Genomic DNA, 23798 nt, shown 5'->3' with positions numbered 1-23798 from the left:
ATTTACGATTTATGCCCTAAAACAGTAGCTGGCTTCGGGAAATACTCAAGAGCTGTCATCTACCAGATTTTCAGCCCAGAATTCAGAATCGACACTTCACAAAAACAGAGCAACTTGATACTGCACTTACTACCCTGAATGCAGTTCACCTTTAGTGATTCATTTTTTTTTTTCTGAGAAATATCTTCTTTTTCTATCAATCTTTGGTGGACATCTGTATGCTTAAATGCTTAATTTAATGAGCACTATTTTGAGTGTTACGATTTTGCAGGTTGCACACAAGAAGCACAAAATCCTATAAAAATTTGGGGAAATCCTTCAAACAAATCATTATTAACCTTGCTGTAACCTGCTGTCAACAATGAGCAGCTGACACAAGAGCTAAAGGCTATATTTAATTTGTGAGCTGTCAATTCCTCCAAGACATGTTTAAAATTTTCTTAGTCTCCACAAATGTTTGGGAAGGGAAAACAGATCAGAATATATTTTCATATGAAAGTTTTTGATCTCTTAAAAATGTTATGCCTTAGCAGTCTCTCAATGCTTTTAAACTCAGAATTTATGATGGCTACTGAAAAAAATATTAGGTTTATGTTCTCATTTTAGGTATAAGAGTTTGGTGGATAGTAAATGTTATTTCATTTGTATTTTTGTGTATTTTTAAGAGAAAATATAATTATTTTCACAATTTTAACATGTTTATTGCATTTAAATTTTTTTACTTTTAAAATTAATAAATTATATCCATTTCCCTGTAGGCATAAAATATAGAATTTCCCACCTCACCACCCTCATTTTTTTTGGCACTGGGGACTGAACCCAGGCCCTTGAACATGCTAGGAAAGTGCTCTGCCACTCAGCTACATCCCCAGTGCTAGACTCGCCTTTTAAAACGGCTTTGTATTATTCAATCCCCTAACCCTGGACATTTGAATTGCTGCAATTTTTCCTTTAAAAAACACTTCTTTTCAGAAATGCAAAATATTCACATTCCAAAAAAAAAAAAACAATTTCAATTCCTCCCCCCCCCAAAAAAGAGTCAGTCTAAAACTTACTGCTTCTCAGCTTTTTTAAAATTTTAGTCAGCAGAAATATAACTTGGGAAGGCTGCTTGAAGACTATCCAGGTATCAGTTCCTCTAGATTGTATCCCTGGGATAAACTTTAAAAATATTTATTAATGTCTGTACTGTGAAACTTGGTTATACTGAACTGTTCCACAAACAGAGAAATTATTTTAAAAATTTAAAGCTGGGCTTGTCGCTTGACTGCTTAAAACTCTGCATAGCTTCCCATTACTCTTAGGATAAAAGCCAAAATCTTTATCATGGCCTTCAAGGACTTGGTTTTATTCCACTCAGAAGATAAGCCCACCTTCCCAGAACTGCCTGGCTGGGATTCAGAATGATCAATCAATCAGGTATTGAATCCATGATCTTTACTAACCAGTCCCTCAAGTATGGTATCTGAGCACTGGTCTGGGATGCCACGAGAATTCCAAAAGCAAACACACAGGCCCTATCCTTTGGTTTGAAAGTAACATACAAAGCTGGAGGCAGAGTTATCCTAGTTACTTGGGAGACAAGAGGATCACAAGTTCAAGGCCAGCCACAGCAACTTAGCAAGACCTTGTCTCAAAATTTCAAAAGGGCTGGGGATGTAGCTCAGTGATAAGATACCCTTGGTTTTAATCACTAATACTGGTGGGGGGAAAAAAAGCAACATGTATGAATAATATTTCACTTCTCTACATATCACCTTATGGCAAAATCAATACTTTGCAAGCTTGACTCTAAAAATGCAAAGTGAAAATGAAATCAAGGGGGAAGAGAATAAGATGAAATTAATCATTTGATGAATGTTAATTCAAACTGGCTTAGGCCAGAGGAGGAAAAGGGAAACCATCAAAACAGAGCAGAAACTCTGAAACAAGTATTACTCAAACTGGGCCTAATGTTGTCCTTTTAAGATCTATGGCTTACCATCAGCTAATTACATATAAGTCCACTATTTATCCCATAACTGCGGTTTTGAGTTTCTTCAGGAAATCACTCATATACTTTAATTACATTACTACTGATATTACTCTCCTCCAAAAATTATCTTTATTTTAATCACTGAATGAACTACTTGACAAACTTCACCAGTTTCTAAGTAAGATGGCTTGAGAAGTTGAACATCACAGGACCATGAAAATAGGGGATTTTAGGAAATTAAAGACCTACGTTGCATTTAATTAAAAAAAAGCATGATTCTTTAATGCAGCTATGTATAAACTTGGGTATAAAATAATGTAAACACTTAAAGTTACCTGAAGCATTCAAAGAGTACTAGAGGTGAGTCTAATACATCAGGAAATGTGACCATAAGATTCATAATATTTCCTATACTTCCCTTCATTGCCAAAAATTTATACCACAAAACCTTGCCTTAGAAGAAATCCTAAGACTCTGGTCTTCATATCACAGCTCTACCACTTACCCACTGTATGACTTTGGGTAAGGGACTTAAACTCACTGTGGTACGTGTGTGTGTGTGTGTGTGTGTGTGTGTGTGTGTGTGTGTTAAATTCGCCTATAAAATGCAATAATAGAGTTCCATTTCTGATTTCAAAACTCACTTCTATCATACCAACCCTCTTGTAGATGACAACAACAAACATGTCAGAAGGCACTAAAGAGTAACCAAGAACAGGTAGAAACCAAAGGGGGTGATGGTACCTAGATGAATGGCACTTAATGAATCATCCAGCTTTTATAGTTTTTCATATACTAGAAGGTCCCAGGGGACTTGAGATGGCCCTATTCGTATAGGAGCCTAATGTCTTACTAGCTAAGGAATTAGTGAGCAGAGTTTGGGAAGATGACAGAAGCTGGAAAATGAGGGAGATGATTTCAGAGAAAAGATAGCCACAAATTCAGTACGTAAGATTGGATCAAATCTCTGACTGATCCCAATACTATGTTACGGTTTGGATATGAAGTGTCCCCCTTTAAGGAAGTGATTGGTTCATGAGTGTTCTAACCTCATCAGTGGATTAATCCATTTTATGGATGAATAAGTTAAATGAATTATGGGGAGGTGGTAAAAAATAAAGGAGGTGGGACCTAGTAGAAGGGAGTGGGTCTCAGGTCTGTGCCCTTGGAAACTATATCTTGTCCTTGGCTTCTCTCTCATCTCAGGTCCAAAGCAATGGAGTCAGTCAATCATAGACCAAAACTCTGAAACTGTGAGCCAAAATAAACCTTTCATTCTTTAAGTTGTTATTGTCAAGCACTTTGTCATACAAGGAAACTAACACACAATATATGCTTGGAGCATCCTCCAAGCACCCCAGCTATCATGAAAAGAACTGAACAGAGATTTCTGCTACTGTCCGTTAGTTAACTGCCTGCAAAACCAGCAAATCAATGCTAAAGTATGTGATGAATTTCAGAATCTCTATGATGTATCCTTCACAATGTCCAAAGTGAATTTCAAAATTACCAGATACGCAAAGAAACAGGAAAATGTAACAACATATCCTCAAAGAAAAAAAGTAGTCCACAGAGTCCCACCAACTGTGGGATAATGCAGACAACAAGAATTAGTTTAAAGCAGCTATTATAACCATGTTTATGGGCATTAAAGAAATCTCAGTAGAAAAGCAGAAAGAAAAGCAGAAAATGGAAATGCTAAAATTAAAAAGTATAATATCTGAAAAGATCCATTGGCTAAACCTAACAGCATACTGGAAAAACAGTAATAAAATTTGTCAGTGAACTTGGAGATAAAATAGTAGAAATTATTCAATCTGAAGAACAGACAAAAAATTTAATGAACAATAGGACATATGGCATAAGGTTTAGCACATATGTAACTAACTGGTATCCCAGAAGGATAAGAGGAGTGAGAGAATAGGCAGAAAAAACATATTTGAAGGGGAAATAGTGGCCCAAATTTTCCAAAATATGGTTCAAAATGAAGACATGTTTACCAATTCAAGAACCTCAGCAAACCCAAGGGAGATTATTAAAAAAAAAATGAATACATGCCCAAACACATCATATTCCAAGTTCTAAAATTTAAAGATTACAAGAGGATCTTGAAAGCAAATGGGGATGGGGTGTGGCTTATTACATACAAGAAAACTACACTAACTTATCAAAAGTAGTGGAGGCTAGAAGATAATGGAATATGTCATCCGTTTAAAGTGCCAACAGGAAAACAAACATCAACCTAGAATTCTGTATCTGGTAAAAATATCCTTAGACAATGAAGGCTAAATGAAGACATCTTTGAAAAGAAAAAAAAAAGAAAGTCTAAGATACTTAGTCACCATTAACTCGAAATATTGAAATGAGTCCTCCAGAATAAAGGTAAATGACACTAGATGGTTATTTAGATCTACACAAAGGAATGAGGATCGCTGGAAATGGTAAATATAAAAGACAGGCAGACACACACACACACGCACACACTTCTTTTTAAATTATTTAAAAGACATACAACTATTCCAATAAATACATAACACAGTTTTGTGGAGTTTATGAAATAAATGGAAGCAATATACAGGATAAGAATGGCACAAAGAATTTGGGGAAATGTAAATGGAACTATACTGGCATTAGGTTCAATATTTGACATGAAGCAGTATAATATTAATTCTAAGTACCATGTGAAAAGTTACAAGAACATGTGCTGATACCTGAACAAACACTAAAAATTAATTCAGAGATATAAATAAAAAGTCAATAGAAAAATTAGAGTGGACTTTGGGGCAGCCATGAAATTTTCCCACTTGGGTCTCTCTTCTAGAAGAAACTTGCCGATCATCTGTAAGGAATACAGTAGTTGAGAGCATCCAACTGTAATCCCGTTAGGATCCATTGTGAATGAGTCAAAGCTATGTTCTTCAAACTTAGCCAGTGACTGAGCTAGCAGGGATACCAGCTCTTGGCCATCTCTGCCCAATGCAAAGCTTGTCCACTGGCAATCTTGACACAAGTATCCTCCACTAGGGCTGGCAGAGACCTTCTCAAAATTGCAGTGCAGTCTGAGACTATCTACACTATCTTCCTTTCTTTTGACCCTTCTTTAATAGGTTTCAGACTCTTGCTCTTTCTCCTCTTGTCTTTTGTTGGCATTGTGCCACATAAATGTCTTACACATTTATCTTTATCTTGGCATTTTCTTCCTGGAAAACCAAACTAAACAAGGATATTAAAAAATATTCATTTAATCCAAAATAAGATAAAAAAGGAAGATAAAAGAATAAAATGTAGATAGGACAAAGAAAAGGCAAACGACAAAAATAGCAAACCTAAATTCAAGCAGTTAAATAATTATATTAAATGTAAATGGACTAGACACTCTAATTTTTCAGAATGGATAAAAACCAAAACTTATCCATATGTTTTCTATACTATATAAATAAAAAAAAAACAAAAAGTTCAAAAATAAAAGCTTGGGAAAATAGATATCAGGAAAAGAGAAAGTACACGAAAGTGGCAGTGGCTATGTTAACATCATATGAATTAGCTGGGCATGGTGGCAAATGCCTATAATCCCAGTGGCTGGGGAGGCTGAGACAGGAGGATCATAAGTTAGAGGCCAGCCACAGCAACTTAGCTAGGCCCTAAGCAACTCGGTGAGATCCTGTCTAAAAATAAAAAATGAAAAGGGTTGGGTATGTAGCTCAGTGGTAAATTGCCTCTGTGTTAACTCCTCAATACCCATCCCCAAAATTATATGAATTGAATTACAAGGCAAAGACAATTATCAGGCATAAATAGGACCATTTTATAGTGATACAAAGATAATTCTTCGGAAAGAATAAAAATAATAGATTCATAAAATAGAAAATTATAAAGCAAAACCTGACAGAATTATTGAAGAAACAGACAAAATCAACAATTTTAGTTGGATATTTTAACATTGCTATCTCAAAAATTGATAGAATAAGACAAAAAATCAGTAGGGACATATAAGATTGGAACATTACTATACATTGACCTAATTGACACTTTGAACATTACACACAACTGCAGAATACCTTCTTTTCAAATGTACATGGTACATTCACCAAAATAGAAATATGATGTACTATAAACAAATCTCAGTAAGTTTTAAAAGACTGGAATCCTACAAAATATATTTTCTTACTATAATTTAACTCAACTAAAATGTAATAGAAGGAGCATACTTAGAAAACTCAAAATATATAAAAGTTGACAATACATTTCCAAAGAGCTTATGGGTCAAAGAAGAAATTAGAGGAAATACAAAATTTCTGAACTGAATGACAATCAAAACATGCAATACATCAAAATTTGTCAGACACAGTTAAAGCCATTCTAAGAGGAAAGTTTATAGTAAAAATAAATTGTATGGTAAAAAGGAAAAAAAGGTCTAAAATCAGTAGCTCAAGGTTCCATCTTAAAAACTAGAAAAACAAAAAGAGGAAATTAAATCCAATGTAAGTAGAAGGAAGTATTTTTTTAAAAAAGGAAGACATTTATGAAATAGAAAACCAATAGAAAAAAAATCAAGAAAGCCAAAAACTGGATGTTAGACAAAAAAAACTTAATAAATTCCTAGCTAGACTGATCAAGAAAAAAATTTTTAAATGGAATACAAATTATCAGCATAATGAATAAAAATGAGAGTTCTCTAGTCATCCTACTATACTGAAAGAACAATAATTAACTATAACAAACATGTTTATGTCAGTACATTTGAAAAGTTAGGTAAAATGGGCAAATTCCTTGAAAAATACAATTAATCAAAATTGGTACAGGATGAAAGTGAAAATCTTAATAGCTGCAAACCTTCAAAAGAAATTGAAAAAAAAGTTATCAAAATTCTTCCCACAAAGACAACTCCAGTATAAACAGTTTCATAGTGAATTTTATCAAACATTTAAGAAAAATGTAATACCAGTCTTATACAACTTTTTTAGAAAATGGAGCAAGATGAAATAATTCCCAACTCATTTTGAGACCAACATAAATCTGATACTAAAATTTGATAAATATGCTTTAATAAAATAAAATCACAGATTTTATTTACAAACACAGACACAAATATCCTTAATGAATATTATCAAATAAAAGCTAGTAATATATAAGAACAATCATCCTTTTTGTATTATGATCAAATTTATCTCAGGAATGTAATACTGTTTTAATTTCTAAAAATCAATCAATGTAGGGCTGGGGATGTGGCTCAAGTGGTAGCGCGCTCGCCTGGCATGCGCGTGGTCCGGGTTCGATCCTCAGCACCACATACCAACAAAGATGTTGTGTCCGCCGAAAAACCGAAAAATAAATATTGAAATTCTCTCTCTCTCCTCTCTCTCTCTCTCTTAAAAAAAAAATAAAAATAAAAGTAAATAAAAATCAATCAATGTAATTTGAAATATTACCATAATAAAAGAAAAAAGCCATATAGAATTTTATCTATACATTTAGAAAAAGCAATTTATAATATTCACATAATAAAAAAAATAGCAAATTAAAAATAAAAGATTTCCTCAATATATAATTGAAATCATGTTTGATTTTTTTTTGGTTTGTTTTTTTATATTTATTTTTTAGTTGTCATTGGACACAATATCTTTATTTTATTTATTTATTTTTATGTGGTGCTGAGGATCAAACCCAGGAACCCGCATGTGCTAGGCAAGTGCTCTACTGCTGAGCCACAATCCCAGCTCTTGAAATCATTTTTAATGGTAAAATGTTGAATGCATTTTCTCTAAGATCAAGGTCAAGGAAAGCATGTCTACTCTCACAATTCCATTCACTCATGTAATGAGAGTCTTAGCCAGTGCAATAAAGTAGGAAAAATTTTTAAATGGTATAAGGATTGAAAACAAAGAAATAATACCATTAGTTGCAGATGACATGATTATTTTATAAAAAAGCCATAAAGTATCTCAATGGGATAGTAATAATAATAATATTTCCTATGATTGTTATAAGAATTAGATGTTCAAATTAAAACATGTTTAACACTATGCCTAATACACAGTAAACACTCCCTATATAAGCATTAGGTTAAAAATGTCTCTAAATATAGAATTAGGAAAGGGTTACATGTTAGCTTCTTGACAATGAGTATACATTTATTTATCAAAATAGCTAATAAAATGCTACCTTAAAGAATAAGGTTATCTTCATTCTGGGACCCAGGTTATGTATAAGTTCAGGGCAAGTAACACTGAGATGTCTAGTCCTCACTGATATTCCTAAAATAGAAAGATGAACTGTGTTATAAAGTGATACTGTCCACACAGCTACATCCACATAACTATACAAATCCAAGTGTTGCTTTTAAATGAGCATATACTTTGTTGTGACATTTAAACTTAAAAAATTCAATTTGCATTTTGTATTTACAGTTTAATTCCATTTTAAGGCAAAAAGATGTGTGTATATAGTCACTACTTTTATCTGTGCATATTAAAATATCTGGAAGCATACAAAAGTGGGTTAATGGTGGATAGCTCTTGACAGTGGAAATGGAAAGAAACTTGTGTTTTATATCTTAGGCATATGGTTTGAATTTTTAATGATCTTTATTAACAATTTACATTTTGATTAAAAATAGAGAAGCCTCTTACTAATACAAAAATATCAACATTTAAAAGTTGATTCTTAAACTGTTTTTTTTAATTTAACAATATTTAGTCTTCTTTTTTTTCTGAGTCAATAAGTTAAAAAGAGTTCTTCCTTTGTTTACATTAAACAAAGGTAGTTTTATTTTAGATATCAAGATCATTTTATCTCTAAGATCCTTCTCTGCATCCTCATTCCACCCATTCCAAGGGGGAAGTCAGGGAGAAAAAATCACAGATCAGGTCAAGATAAAGGTTTAATCTACCATCAGATTCACAGGCCATCAGAACCTGGGAGCCCCTCAAAGCCAGGGGCTTGGTTCCTAGAGAGACTATCTGCTTAGCCCTAATTTATATTTTCTGACTGCATTGACTTCAGGAACTGGTTTCCCCAACTCCCACGTCTGGATGTATGGAGATCCCAGAAAACCATATGGATCACAGTCAACTCAGTATCACAGAAACCCAGAATTTTAGAATAACTTTATATCATGTCTAATCCACTTACAGACAACCACTTCCCAGGTAAGAAAACCTAAGTCCAGAGAAATCCAAGGTCTTAGCGTTATTAAGAGATCAAAGCAGGTCTCTTGAGCTTCAAGATAGACATTTTCCATCAGGACTGTGAAAGGACAGCATGCCCCACTAATGCTGACCAGGGACAGTCCTTCATGTACAAAGAGTACATTAGGATACAGGCTTAACAAAGCACTGAAGGGAGCAATCTTCCGGCCTTTATCATGGATCCCCAAATTGTAGTGCAAACATCAAAAACTGACTGTTATTCTTTTACCATCATGATTAGTGCTCCATAAGATGCACACACACTTTCTCTACAAATAGTTTCTTAGTACAAAAGAGAGAACGCTCTCCGTTTAAGATATGCCTTCCGGCCACATCACTCAGGGATGCTTTTAGTACGTAACTAATACTAATGAAGGGCTCTTATTAGAATGTTTTCCACATTTTGGCCATAGGCAACTGGAAAGCTGGAAATATTTAAACGAATGCATTGTTTTCTATTATGTTCTTTACAGTGGGAAACTATACATTAATTTAGGAGGTAAACCAGTGATTAAGCTCTGGAATCACTCAAAATCAATAAATAAGAGATTGATTCTGTGAAGTTGTCCTGCGAGCTTGTCCAGAACCAGAAACAAATCCCTCTTTCCTCTCTTCCAGGGGAAAAAAACAAAACAAAACGAAACTCCCGAAGAAGAGTCAAAATAGCATTCCCAAAGGTCATGAGCTAAAACTCACACATAAAACCTAAAACAATTGATATGAAAATAGGAAACAATTCTTACTTAATTTATAAAAGTTCCTAAGCCCTCTCCTATGGGTGGTTATTAATGAATTACCGATTCATGGTCATGAATATACATTTGACACCTTTTATCAATATCACACACGAGCCTTCCAACTAATTACTGTCAGCTCCTCTAATGTGCTAGAAATAAGATACGACTTCATACACCCTCAAGATGGCGACAGCTACCCTGGGGTTGAAGAGAGGCACAAGGGGGTAGAAACTAAGGGGATGCTGAGGGGGCAGGCCCTGGCTGGTCTTGAATGCTGCTCACATTACTGCAATTGCTACCCCTTCTCCAAATACTTGATTGCTAATGGTTTTCCAACACTGAAGCTTTTTAAAACTTTGTTCTTTTGTGAAAACTCAGTAGGAAGATTCAAATCTTCCAGCTGAACAAACAGAAGAAGACGGGAAGAGCATCCCCCTCAGCACTTGCCCTGGCTCCACCCTCGAGTTTCATTAAAGTGGTGTCCTTGGAAATATGCAAATGACACTGTAGTACTTTGAACAAACAAATAAATTGTGTGAGCCTCTATAGGCAATTTACTCAAGGTAATTAAGAATGCTAAATCAAACAAATTATCATTTTAAATGGCAAGTAAGTTTTCATTAAACTTGATTTCCATACTAAAAAATGAAACTACTACCTCACAGAAGGGATCTAGCGCGAATTAAAAAGCAAAGTGTCAAGAAGGGAAAAAAAAAAAAATGGACACCCTGGCTTTTGATTCACAAGATTAGGATCAGGTGTCACTTAATTTTCACAGGACACTGGCTCAAAGAGAAGCAATCTGTGCATGAATATAGAATTGGTAGAATGTATCTAAGGGACCTCAAACATGAATTGTTTTAAATGAAGATGCTCATCAATCACAGAACAACCCAAACCCAACGTAGTTTCTTTTCAACTAGCAACTCAATCTTTGCCTACCATTAAGAAAGGGAACCGGGAGGCTATAGCCCACCCCAAGGACTGAGAGCCTTTCTGTAAGAGGTGGAGTCATGGAGACCTATAGTGGAGCCTCCTCCGTTGTAGGTTGGCCATAGTCCATGCAATAAATATTTACAATGGACCAATCCAACGAACCTTAATCAATAATCATGAAAACAAATATGCTCACGGAAAGAGCAAAATCCCATATTGTCGCCAAATAGACAAGGCTAACAAATGATCCTATTAAAAGTAGATCAGGTGAACGTTTTTAATCCTAAAACAAAACAAAACAAAACATGATCTTAATCAGTTACAGTCTGTTTTTAAGGTCTCTTTTCTTTTTAATATTTTTGTCCCAGCGATTTATTGGGACACTGATTAAACCCCCTCCACCAGCACTGGCAACCAATCAAGCCCTCATGGACACCTGCTTTCTTCTCACGTGAAGCACTTCACCTGGCTTGGCCTCCTGGGTCTTCCTGCTTCTGCCTTCAGCCCTGTGTCCTATAGGAGGCTACCCGATGTGTGCTGTTTCCTTCACTCCTGATGTTCTGGTCAGGCCAGATGGCCTAGGGTAGGAGTCAAGGAGGAGCTAAGAGTGTGAGGCAGGGTAATGGCAGGACTGAACAGGGAGGGGCCTGGAGCCCCGGCTGGAGAAGCCATTCTGTCACCACCTCTGGCATCTGAGTCCAGTCACCCTGCACATGCAAGATCATTTTCATATTGTTTCCCTAAATAGTATGCCCTCAGAGTGACCCTAGGAACACTATGAAGAGACTAATGACAGTGGCCAGAAGTATGGGTCAAGCCTATGTTCCAAGGAGCAGAAAGAACTTTAAGTAACCACATTTTTTCTTCTGTGCTCCTGCCATGACCTAAAGAAGCACTCATGTGACACCAACTCTGTAACCACAAAAAGAAGAATAAGCACATCAGGAACTTAAGAGACTGGAAGAGGACTATGTGTCCCCGATTCTTCTGTTTGCTCTTGATCCTTGCCAGAATGGGATCCATTCATCCATTCATTCATCGAATAATCACTGTACCTTCTATGCACCGGGCGCTGTACTGAGCCCAGCCTGTAAAGAGATACCATTTCTGCTCTCAAGTTGCTCACATTCCAGAGACAGGAGAGCCATGCAAATGAGCAATTCCAAAATAATGTGCTGGAAACTCAGAGGAACGGGAGCACCTAGGAGGAGCACAGAGCATGCCTGAGAGACACAGTCGGGGGAGAAAGCTACCTGTAACCAATGTCAGTTCCATCCTGTTGCATCTGTGTGCCATCGACCCACCAGAAGAGGAATTATGCACAACAGAAAATCCAGGCCATGCCTGAGCAGAAATTCCAAGAGTGTAGGACCACATCCTCCAGGTCTAGCACAGAGCTCAGGGTGCTGGGAAGCCCTAACAGATATTTGCTGAATAAATGGATGATTTAAGAATTTGGAACTGCCCCTGGGACTATTTTTGTATACCACCTTGGAAGAGGAGGCTCTTAGCAGTCATCTAATAACCTACCCCTCTAGAAATTATAGACAAAAAAAAAATTCTTTAAAAAAATGTTTGCAGGTAAATGAAGGAATACAATTCAGAAGTGAAAAAGGAATTAGTGGACATGGCCCATCTTGGATGCATCATGGATTTCATGTGATCAGTGAAAGAGACAATATACCATGTGATTTCACTGCATAAAATGTCCAGAAAAAAGCAAATATATAAAGACTTAGAAAAGAGATCAGTAGTTGCCTGAGTCCAGGGATGGAATAGGGTTAATTATAAATAAGCATCCAGGATGCTATTGGGAGTATGAAATTTTCTAAAGCTGGAGTATAGAGATGGTTGCACCACATAGTAAAGATATTAAAAATCATTGAATTATACTTGAAATGAGTGGATTTTGTGATATGAAATATACCAGCATGAAATTGTTTTTAAAAGCTTGTGAAAGGCTAAGTTACAGACTTTCCCTTATATCGCTATGAAAACAGGGCTGCCACATTATGATAAAGGCAGAAACCCAAATGGAAAAGAGCCCCCGACTCCTGATTTCCAATTCCAGTGTCTTCTCTCCCCCCAAGCTACAGTGTCATCCTGAGAAGTCGACTTGCAGATGGGAAGCAGATGAGCGATGGATGGCTGGGAAGCTGCAGGGTGGGGAACTGGGGACTGGCTGCTTAATAGGTACAGGGTTTCTTTATGGGGTGTTAGAAGTTCAGGAAGTAGACAGTGGTGCTAGTTGTACAACACTATAAAAGTGCTTAGTGCCACCGACTCGTGCACTTTAAGATGGCTAAAGGGGTAAATCTTGTGTATCTCACCTCGATATTTTGCTAAAAGTCTTCTTGTCTATAGACCATGACTCAGGAACATTTCCACGTCCCCCTCTTATCTGCCGAATCCATTGCCAGCCCCACAGAGGAGCCGGCCAGCTGCCATGCCAGCTATGTCATGTCAGGGTATCTTACTTAGTCCAAGTGACAGCACAGCTCTAAGCTATTTGTTTGCAGCACTCCATCATCTTCCCTCTGGTTGGCAAACACCAGACACTAATTAAATTAAAAAATCTGGGCTTGGTTTGCATTTTAATCCTGCCCACTAGAAACTGGCTGGCATTATTCAAACCAGCACATGCAGGGACATTCCCTGACTGTCAGCCATCTCATTAAGTGTTACCACTGTGGCTTCCTGGCTCCCTGAAAGTGTAAGAGGTGGTGACGTCTGGCACATATTTAGTCACGCCTTTTTGTATAACCCTTGCTGCTCGGCCAGACATACTCTAGGTCCACGAAGCTCCAGGACTTCCTACTCCCATACAACCCAGAGCAGTCCCAACTTGGACTGGAATCGCTGGCCCCAGGACCCCTGTTGCAAATGCCCAAGGCCATTCTTATTAGTGATGACTCCCAGGGTACTTCCTTTGGCCAAGATCATTGAGATTAGTATTCCTATTGGACAATCTATAAGGTTGGTCAAAATTTCCTTCCCAACTTGTATAGCATTTAGTAAATGGATGCCAATTTATTTAAAGCTAGATCCAGAGTCTGAACATGCTTAGCATTCCTAAATTTGCTTGATGTTGCACATAGAAAACAAAGATTATTCACTATCGAATGTTTTCTTACCCCCCCAAATGACATTAAACTGATACTTTCATTTTTTGGATGGCTGAAAATATGCCTGATATTGGAAGGACTAAAACAAAACAAAACGACAAGCCCTCAGGTTTCCATTTGGGAAAAAAAAAATGCAAAACACAAGTACTAAATGCCAAATGTCTGCAAGAACTCCTCTGAGGAAATGCTTCTTTCAGTGCCAGCCAAAAGTCACAGGGATACACTGTGGTTGAATTTTTTAATTGTGGTTTTTTTTAGATGCTGGATAATTTTCTGACCATTAAAGACAATCATAGCCAAGCCCAACAATAAAAGTAATTGACTCTCATGCTTGAGAGCATACAGCTGATTCACTGCGGGGTATGAGAGAGGAAGGGGGCAAATGAGAAGAGGCAAGAAGTCCAAAGTCATTTTCTCCCCATGAAAAAGCACGGGCTGCCTTCACAGGAGAAAAGCCTGGGGTGGAAGTGTGTCTGGGTTTCCTGGGTGCTTTGCTGGCCAATGCCCATTTTCCCAGGTGGCACCACCACAGACATAAGGGACTTACTCCTAGCCTGTGCCTCCAGATCCTGTAGGTCCAGTGTAGGACACTGAAATGAGGTTTCTGAAAGGGAAGAGGGTAAGACCATCCTGCCCTGGGGAGACTGTGCCCGCTCCAAGTCTGGAGTCTTGGCACTGACCAAATACAAGACTGACCCCAGAACTTGATGAACCCAGCAGACAGCCTAACTTGGAACAATCAACCTCAAAGATGAAGCTTTTTCTGTATGAAAAGTAAGTGACACAAATACCACACTGTCCCTGCCTTCAAAGGATTAATTATTTAATGGGAAAAAATAGCAGCACCTATCAGACAAGACAGTTATCACCTAGTGTCAGAAACTGGTCACTTCTTCAAACATTTCCCATGCACAGCTTTGGGACTGAGCTCACCACAGAGGAGGACAGAGTGGACTTTTTAGATCCCCATCCTCGTGTAAGTGTCTTGGTTAAAGCACTTAGTTTTCTGGGTGTCAGGAGTCTCATCTATAAGATAGGGATTCCATCCAGAATCTCAGAGTCAAACACATCAAACATCTAACACGAAATAAATGAATATTTAAAAAATAAATAAAAATAAAAGGTAATTAAGGAAAAGAAAAAAAAAACACAGGAAGACCCACTAAGTGGGACACAGACTCCTCCATCTCCTTTCAGTTCATTGCTGACAACAGGGCTTACAAAAAGTTTTGGTTTTCTCTACTATTTGGCTTTCAGAACTGTGGCTGAGGGATTGTGAGATCTGTAGTCACAGACTAAGGAATGCTCTGAAGACAAAAATGAGACAACCATATAATCATACTTAGAAAAAAAAATCTTAATTTTATAAATGTGCTTAAATCAATTACATCCTTTATCTGCACAGAACTCCCTGTAGGAGCTTGGGAAATACTAATTATCCAAGTGTGCACACTTTGACTTGCCCTGGCAGGTTCTGTTGGAAAACTTCTGCCAACCTCTGTAGGAGCAGAGCCTATATTTTTACTTAGCTTGAAACAGTGAAACATCATCGCCATTTTATTATTCTCCCTTTCCATTATTGCCTCTTACTAATCTCAACATCACATATTCCCTGGAATGTCTTTCACCCCTGTCACTTTATTCCAGTCTGGTTTCACCCTACACAAGGCCTGAGCATGGCCTATCTAGACCACTTTAACAAATTTCCAGTTGATTATGCCACTTCTAACTTCCACAAACTCCTGCTCCCCACAGCCCAAACATTCCAGTCCACGAACACTATGATGTGAACAAAGAAAAAAAAAAATGCTAAAGACTTGCTACCGTCAGCAGGACCAAGTTCAACTTCCTTCAGTGAGACTCCTACCCTTTTCCCAAGCTCCTATCCACAAATCCCCTGCTCCCTGCAACCTGATCCTCCAAATGTCTTGAACTTGGCCACCTCTGCAACCGCATTTCCACTACTCCAGGACTGTGTGGCAGACTGTGTTTTCCAAAAGACCATAATTTCCCCCCCACCCCACATGTTCCTCCTACAATGTGACTTCAATGTGTTAAAAATGTAGCCTATGTACCCCCGCACCCCACCCCCCCCGCGCTGCTGGCCCCTGATTCTGGTGGAGGGTGGCACATAGTCTCCATTTGACAAAGAAGCAACTGATGACTTCCAAGGCTTCCTCCAGAAAATTAAAGAAGCTTCTGCCTGGTTCTCTTGGGACACTAGCTCTTGTTACCCAGCCCCTGTGCTGGGAGGAGGTCAAGTAACCACATGGAAAGGCCATACTGTAAGTGTTCTGGTCACGGGCACACCACTGTGAGCCTTTGACTGCCTGCATCCTCCTCTGAGGGGTGCCAAATGATGGCAGTGGAACTCAGACAATCTCTCCCTCCCAACCCTATTCAAACATCAGGTTCATGAGCAAAATTTAAAAAGTACTGTTGTTTCAAGTGACTCCATTTGGTAGTATATTACGAACTAGTAGATAACCAGAAGACTAAAAATGACCCTCCTTTTCTTTATGGTCTTCTCAAATCCTACCTACCTTTCAAAGCCCAGTAATGATTTCACCTCCTTCATCAAATTAAGCTCCTCTGAAAGTGATTTCTCTTTCTCTCTCTGTCTCACTTGAAGTTTGACAGCACTCAATAAAGAGCGACCATTTAATGCATATTAATAACATCATGTCCCCCCAAATGGACCATAATCTCCTTAAGAAAAAAGATCAGGCCCGTGTTTTCAAGGGAACCTTTGTCCATCCTCTCAGAATATCTGACACATAAGAGAGTCCATACATACTTGCTGGATAACTAATTTTCTAGCCTCCAGAGTCCAATTCAATAGGTACACAGTAGGTACTTAATGATACACACCATGACTGGTGTTTAATATAAAAGAAAATATGGTAGAAGAATGAGGGATAATAAAAATAGTTTTTCAAGAGAGGATCAGGTAGTTGCAAGAAATTCAAATTTTTCAAGTCTTTAACCTGTCTTCATGTTGTGCAAAGTAGATGCTTTTTAAATTGACAGTCTGTGTTCACGAGTGACCATGTGTGTTTGTGAATGTGCATTCAGCTAACATGTGGATCTACATGTCTGTTTTGGGAGTTGTTTCCTTATTAATAATTTAATTCTAAGGGGGCATTTTGAGAAGCGGCAGTAAGCATTCTACAATCATGTAGTCACTCGAATGGAATTAGATTATGGCAGGGTTCAGCAACAGGCAGGTTGTTTCTTGTCAAATGACATCTGTATCAGTTCTTCTCAAAGTGGAGATCATGAACCCTAGATGGTGGTCACTGAAGGAGCTTCATGAAGTTCATGTATGAAATTATATCCATGCTTTTGTGTATATGTATATTTTTCTGAAAAGAGGATCTATTACTTTCACTAGAATCCCAAGCGATTAATTGAAGGCTTTACCATACCACATTTGTTTTCCAACCATCCTTCAGAGATTTTTGTTAATTGTCCTTCAGCAATAAAGAAACCAAATCTGGTCCTGGCTCTGCCAATACTTAACAATGAAGGCCTCAGGGAGGTCCTTATGAGCTCTCTGGACCTGCTTCTGGATATTCAATTATAAAAAAAGGGAAACACTGAATGATCTCTAGAGCTACTAAGCCTTCCCGAGACAACGTCCCTAGAAAGGACTTGAAGAGGAAGAAGAGTGCTACCTTACTTGGTGATTTTCAAGTGGATTTTCTTTTCTATTAAAAAAAAAAAAAAAACTTGGTTGAAAAAAACATTCATCTTGGTTGAAATTTATATCAAATTGTTCACAATTATTTACTTAATAAATATGGGCCTTGCAATGAGACAGTCACCATTATGGGCTTTTCACTCAGTCCTCTAAGACTTGCCACTACATAGTGGTTCACCCCAACACTGCACATGATTCCAGAAAGTAAACTAGACAACATACTAAAAATTAAGAGAAAGGCACACTAGACCAAAAATAAGTGGTTCATCGTTAAGTGCATTAGACAGGGGTTGTGCAGGTGTTCAACTGGAAACATAATGCTCTATTGATAACCACGTTGATTAGGTCAATCTGTCCTATTAAATGTGTGTCCACTTGCTCCTTTGCCTACCAGAACTGCATGATCAGTTAAGAGAACAGCTTTCTCCCCTGGAGGAAAATCTCTCTTTAAAGACAGAGAAGTAGCTACGTGCCTGCCCAGAACCATCTCTCACAGGAACAGAGCCAGAAACAAATGAAAAGCAAACACAGATGCTTAATGGAAGAGAAGTCATACAAATAATTTGAACCCAAGGATGATCTGACCATAATTCTTCTCATGCTCAAAGGTTTCGATGGAGGAAGTAAAATTTTATAAAAGCTTTGAATCAAAAATGAAGCACAAGGCAAAGCACTAAAGAGAAAAGAGACTCTCAGCACTTAAAGGAGACAGAAAAGAAGACATTAATCATTTCGTCATTTTTGCTCCATTCACTTTCCCCTTAATGTTAGTATTTCACTTTTGTATGTATACTTAATCATATATATATATATATATATATATATATATATACACACACACATACACACACATACATATACATACATTTACATATATGTGTATATATGTATGCATATATATAAATACTTGATTTACCTCTTGAATCACAGAGTCACCTCCTTGGGCCCAATAACCGTAAGTTTTATATCTCATTTGCATAATTATGTAAATACTCAATATTCTATAAATTTTATATAAATGAATAAATGAAAGGAATTTACCCACACATGAACTAAATGCCTAAGGCAGAAAAAGTGTTTGGGTCCATAATACCTTCAAATTATATAAAAAATCATCCCCAGACTCAGAGATCCTGCAAGAATTTTTTTATACCACATATATTTCTGTGGTTAAAAAAAAAAAAGCTAAACATTGACTTCATCATCAGCAGACTTATAACATTAAGTTTATTTAAGATATTAACTTTTATATCATACATGAGATTTTCTTAGACAAAGCTACCTCTGGATTCTTCTTTTTTCATAAATCAAAGATCTAAAAGCTGGCTCATATAATACCTTACTTCATTTTTGTCTAAGTTTTTCATTTTAAAACAAAAAACTTCAGGGGAAACAAAAGTGGGAATTAGATTACTGCCTTGATTTCCCAGGGCCATTTAGACTGCCCGCTCATCTTGATAGGGTAGCTGATTACCAAGATTTTGATATCCCTTGGAAGTCCACTGTTGAAAGAGTGAAGACATTTGTAAGTAGGATGCCCTTTCACACAGTGATATGTGCAGAAAAATAAACAAACTTCATCTTTAGGAAACTCAGAAGGCCAAGTCTCCAATGGCCACTCCTTATAGGAAACAATGTACTACTGGACCATTGGGAGTATAAGGGGGCTTACACTTCTTGTGTAAGGGGGCTTCATTTCTTAAGGATCTTGATTTTCTTGAGAAGCATAATCAACACAGAGATACTTGGTGTTTGTTGAATTTACTCAATTGTTACCGATTCTAATTTTTTTCATAATAACACTTATTATGAAAAATGGAAACTTATTGTGAAAAATGGAACATTCCATCACATTTAGGCTATTGCTCTCCAAGTGAATGTAAGTGAGGATTTTTCTCACATATATTCTATTCAAAGAGATTGAAACTGAGGTTTTGTCTACTAATTTATGGGTCTGTTAGTGTGTTTGGTTGCTGGTTTGTAATGGATACTGGTTGATCACAAAAGAATAAGATGGTATGTTATAAATCATGAGTTTTGAAGTCAGACAGGGCTAGTGAAATCCTAATTCCTTCAGTTTACTAGCGATACAACTTTGGGCAAGTTCTTTAATTTCCCTAAGTCTCAGTTTTCTTACTTATATAATGGGATTATAATCCTTACTGGCCAGAATTGCTTAAAGGAATATACGAGACAAATTATACAAATTGCCTACTTAGTATAAGGACAAGTGAAGTAAGCATTAGGTATATTGTTATTTTTGTGTCTATTATTACCTTATAAGGTCACAGTTAGCATTCAGCAAAATTATATGTATATATCCACACACATATACACCTTTACCATGGCTCTTGACACATAATAAATTCTAGTGTTCAGCTTCTATAAAAACACAATTTAATGCAGAATAGGAGCCATTTCCTTACCAACCCCGGGGAGTCTTCTTGTAAGACTGTCCTGCTGGCCAAGTGTTTCTGTGTGCCACTAGAGCACATCCATAGGTCTATCTCAGGCCTATACCAAACGCATCATCAATCTCTCAACCTGAATAAATTCTAAAAATGCCAGAAATCACAAGACATTGAAATAATCATCAGGATGTTCAGATCTACAGTAAGAATCCCGGTGAACCCGACTTTGTGGCTGTGGTTGTTGAAAACACCACAGGACTCAGGTTGAAGAGGCTCAGCGTGAGCTCTTGCCAGCCCTGCTTACAACTTCTCGGCTCTACCTGGATGAGAAGTGTGCCCAAAGCAGATTTGTCATCTGTGCCATCCAAATAATTATGGCCTGACTGGTCCCCGGTGTCACATCCTCAAGTTCCTTCACATGACTCACTCCTCAGCTGGAAAGCAGGAAGCACTCCATTTGGGGGAGGAAGTCAAAAGGACGCCACACCTCTGGACAATACCCTTCTTACCCAAGCGGTGCTGTTATTATTCTCATCTGCCAGGCAACACCCAAACTGCAGTTTAATCACAGCATTGGAGCGGAAGCTCAGGGCTGTGAGTTTACTCCAGAGTCAGGGACATCATGTGCTATAACCAAGAGGCTGTTCCCCCAACACCATACTCAGCTGATGGCTGGTCATCTCAAAGCACAGACCTTTCACCTGAAAGCACAGAGACCTGCACTCCTCTCAGTGTATTGTGGCATTTATTTTGGAAGTGACACTGGCATCAATGGATGTAAGCAGTGGGTGTGTTTTGTACATATTTATGCAGGCACACATGTCCATGCATGAGAAGTTTTGGCACTCCAAGGAAGCTACTGTGAAAATCTTTGTTGCCAAGATGGCGTGGGTTTTTTTCTTTCCTTTTCTTTTATCAGTTTGCATTTTAAAAGATAAGCCTGAGTTTACAGCAAGATGAGAGATTTTTTATGAAGTGAGGGTACATTTCCATTTTAATGAGTCAGAAATTACCTCATCTCCCACTTCTTTTTGGAAGATCTGGAGTGGCCAGGAAGGTCATTCAAAGTCAGGAAGGAGGTGGGTGGAAAGTCAGGAAAGAGTCAGGAACAGTGATGCTCAGTCTCATCCTCTTTTGCTCCAGTCTCACCTTCCAATTGGGAGCTTTAAAGAAATGAAAGATTGGCTAGGCCTAAGTCATTGGTGACTGAAGTCTTCTACTGTCACTGAGAATTTGACTTCTGAATTGGAAATGGAAATGATTAAGAGATACTTATTACTTAAAAATATTTTAGCAATTTATAATTGCATATTTTTATTATGTATCATTAAGGATAAGAGATTTTTATTATCAGAAAAACTGAGAATAGTGAGGTGTGGAGGTTCACCAGATTGGATAAGGGTGTTGGGGAAGAGAGGAAGGATGGGAGTGGGAAAGCCAATAGAATGAATCAGACATAACTTTCCGATGTTCATATTTGAATACACTACCAGTGCAACTCCATATCATGTGCAACCACAAAATTGGGAAGTTACACTCCATGTATGTATGACATATCAAACTGCATTCTACTGTCATGTATAACTAAAAATAACAAATTTTTTAAAATTATCAAAAATGAAAAGCAGTCAAAAAAGAAATATTGAGAATATATTCTAATGATCTATACCAATAAAACATTCAAATTATTTTCAAGTTACATGTGTCTAAAATTGTCATTATTTAATGAACGTCTTTTACTCAATGACTACTCATGGGCTGGATACTCAGACACGCCACAACTATGCAAGCTATGTTTGAGTTTCTCATTTTATAGGTAAGAAAATTGAGGTGTAAATTTCTGGTCCAATATCACATAGCCACGAAGAAGAAAAAAAATCTCATTTTGACCCAAGTACATTGGAGACCTACTAGGTCCTGTGCTTGCTACCATAGAAAGTGCCCTCTTTATTTATTAAGGAACTTAGATAGTATTGGATATGCTTGCAATTTGGTGAACAATGTAGAAATGTTTTATAAGGACTTAAATCACTTCATCAACATACTGATAATCCAGAGGCCACTTAGATGCATCTCCTAATTGATCTGATCATAAGAGCTGCAAGTAAGTCCCTTGAGCCACCTAAATAAATGTGGCATTTGTTTCACACATCAGAGGTAGCAGATGGCATTGCTGTGAGCACGCATGACTCATCCCCTTAGGTATCTTTACTCTTGCTTTAAACACCAGGCTTAAAAGCCTGCCTTGTAGCTTCCCAGCCTTTAGCAGAGATAAAGCACTAGAAGGGGAAAGGAGGGTGTCTAGGTGCAGAATACTGACTTTATTGTAAAGCAAGAGCTGGCAACTTGGAGCCAGGAGGAAAACAGAAAAGCATCAGAATTCTGTGACGCTCTGGTGCCATTTATTGTGGGGCACAAACTCCTACACAGCTCAGAAGCCTCAAAGGGCACCAGATGACTGAAGCACAAAATAAGTGCCTAAGTTTGTAAGGATGACACAGTCATCATGTCTAAGGAAAACAAACCTTAATATTTTACCAAAGGAAAAATGGGAGAAAAACACAAAATAATTTATAAACATATCTTCCAAAAAGATTTTGATGCTTAAAAGAAGTCTATTTATTTCTTTTATTGAAAATCAATCTATTTTTTTCTTTTTATGTTTACTATTAGTGTTTAAAACATTTTCAATGGGGCTGGGATTGTGGCTCAGTGGTAGAGCGCTCGCCTCACATGCGTGAGACACTGGGTTCGATCCTCAGCACCACATAAATGTAAAATAAAGACATTGTGTCCACCTATAACTAAAAACTAAATATTAAAAAATACAAATAAAACATTTTCAATGTGCAACCAATTTTCAGAAAAACAATTTGTAACTGCTTAAGAAATTATCATAAACACTTCATCACCCGAGTCAAGAATGAGCCTCTCATCCTGTCTCAAAGATGTTAAAAGTTGTTTGTTTGTTTGTTTCTAACAAATAGACATTTATTTATTGACAAGAGAATCACTGGTGTTTTGAGCTTTTCTAGAAGGGCTCACCAGCTCTGCTTTGCTGTTCACCAGCACCTTTGACCACCATGGTCCCATCAATCTCCAAATCAAGAGCAGTTTTTTCTCTACCTTTACACTTTGCACCTGATCTTGGATCCACCTCTCAGTCTACCACCCCTCAGTTTTTTGAAGCTGCCTCTGATATCTTCCATGATTATATCCGGACTTTCTCAGACCATTGAGGGGTGATGCACTGAGCACCTGAGAATGATCAGATCCAGGCATGAAGGCAGAATTACCTGGTCTCTGCATTTTCAACCCTGCAAAACAGTCCCATTAAGTCTCTGATCCATAAAAAGACTAAGAGACCACGTCCTGAACAGCTAAGCCACTGATCTAGCCAAGAAAAACAGCATGTGATATCATTTAAAAATGTATTCTTCCCTTTAATTTCCCCCAAATATATAAGGATGAGTTATTGCTGGGAACTGCATTTTGTAGCCAACAGATCCAGCAACCAACTAATTTGGGATTGGCTTCCTGAAGTACCATCTCTCCAGTAGCAAAAGGATAAAAATAACATTAAATGGGTAAACTAAAATAATTTCCAGGAGGAGTGGCAAACAACGAAATGATTTTTTTTAAGTTTTGCTTTAATAGCAAAATGTCCTTAGGGAAGTGTCACTGGAACACAGAGATTGAAGGGGAAAAACCAATGAGTGAAAAA

General features: G+C 37.4%; 1 protein-coding gene across 5 annotated transcripts in view; it reads right to left on the bottom strand.

Annotated features, from left to right (window-relative positions):
- Rapgef4 (Rap guanine nucleotide exchange factor 4) overlaps positions 1–23798 on the bottom strand; it is a 283143-nt gene that overhangs the window by 179859 nt on the left and 79486 nt on the right. Inside the window, exon 2 of one of the 5 annotated variants that reach the window (XM_078017601.1) lies at positions 8138–8229. The exons of the other annotated variants lie outside the window; for them this stretch is intronic. Coding sequence (XP_077873727.1) covers positions 8138–8229 — 92 coding nt within the window. The remainder of the gene's footprint in view (positions 1–8137; positions 8230–23798) is intronic. 5 annotated transcript variants of the gene reach the window in all.

The sequence above is a fragment of the Ictidomys tridecemlineatus genome, chromosome 7, assembly GCF_052094955.1.
Source record: "Ictidomys tridecemlineatus isolate mIctTri1 chromosome 7, mIctTri1.hap1, whole genome shotgun sequence".
NCBI classification, from domain to species: domain Eukaryota; kingdom Metazoa; phylum Chordata; class Mammalia; order Rodentia; family Sciuridae; genus Ictidomys; species Ictidomys tridecemlineatus.
The sequence above is the reverse complement of the archived record's forward strand: the minus strand, read 5'-3'. Positions and strand labels throughout refer to the sequence as shown.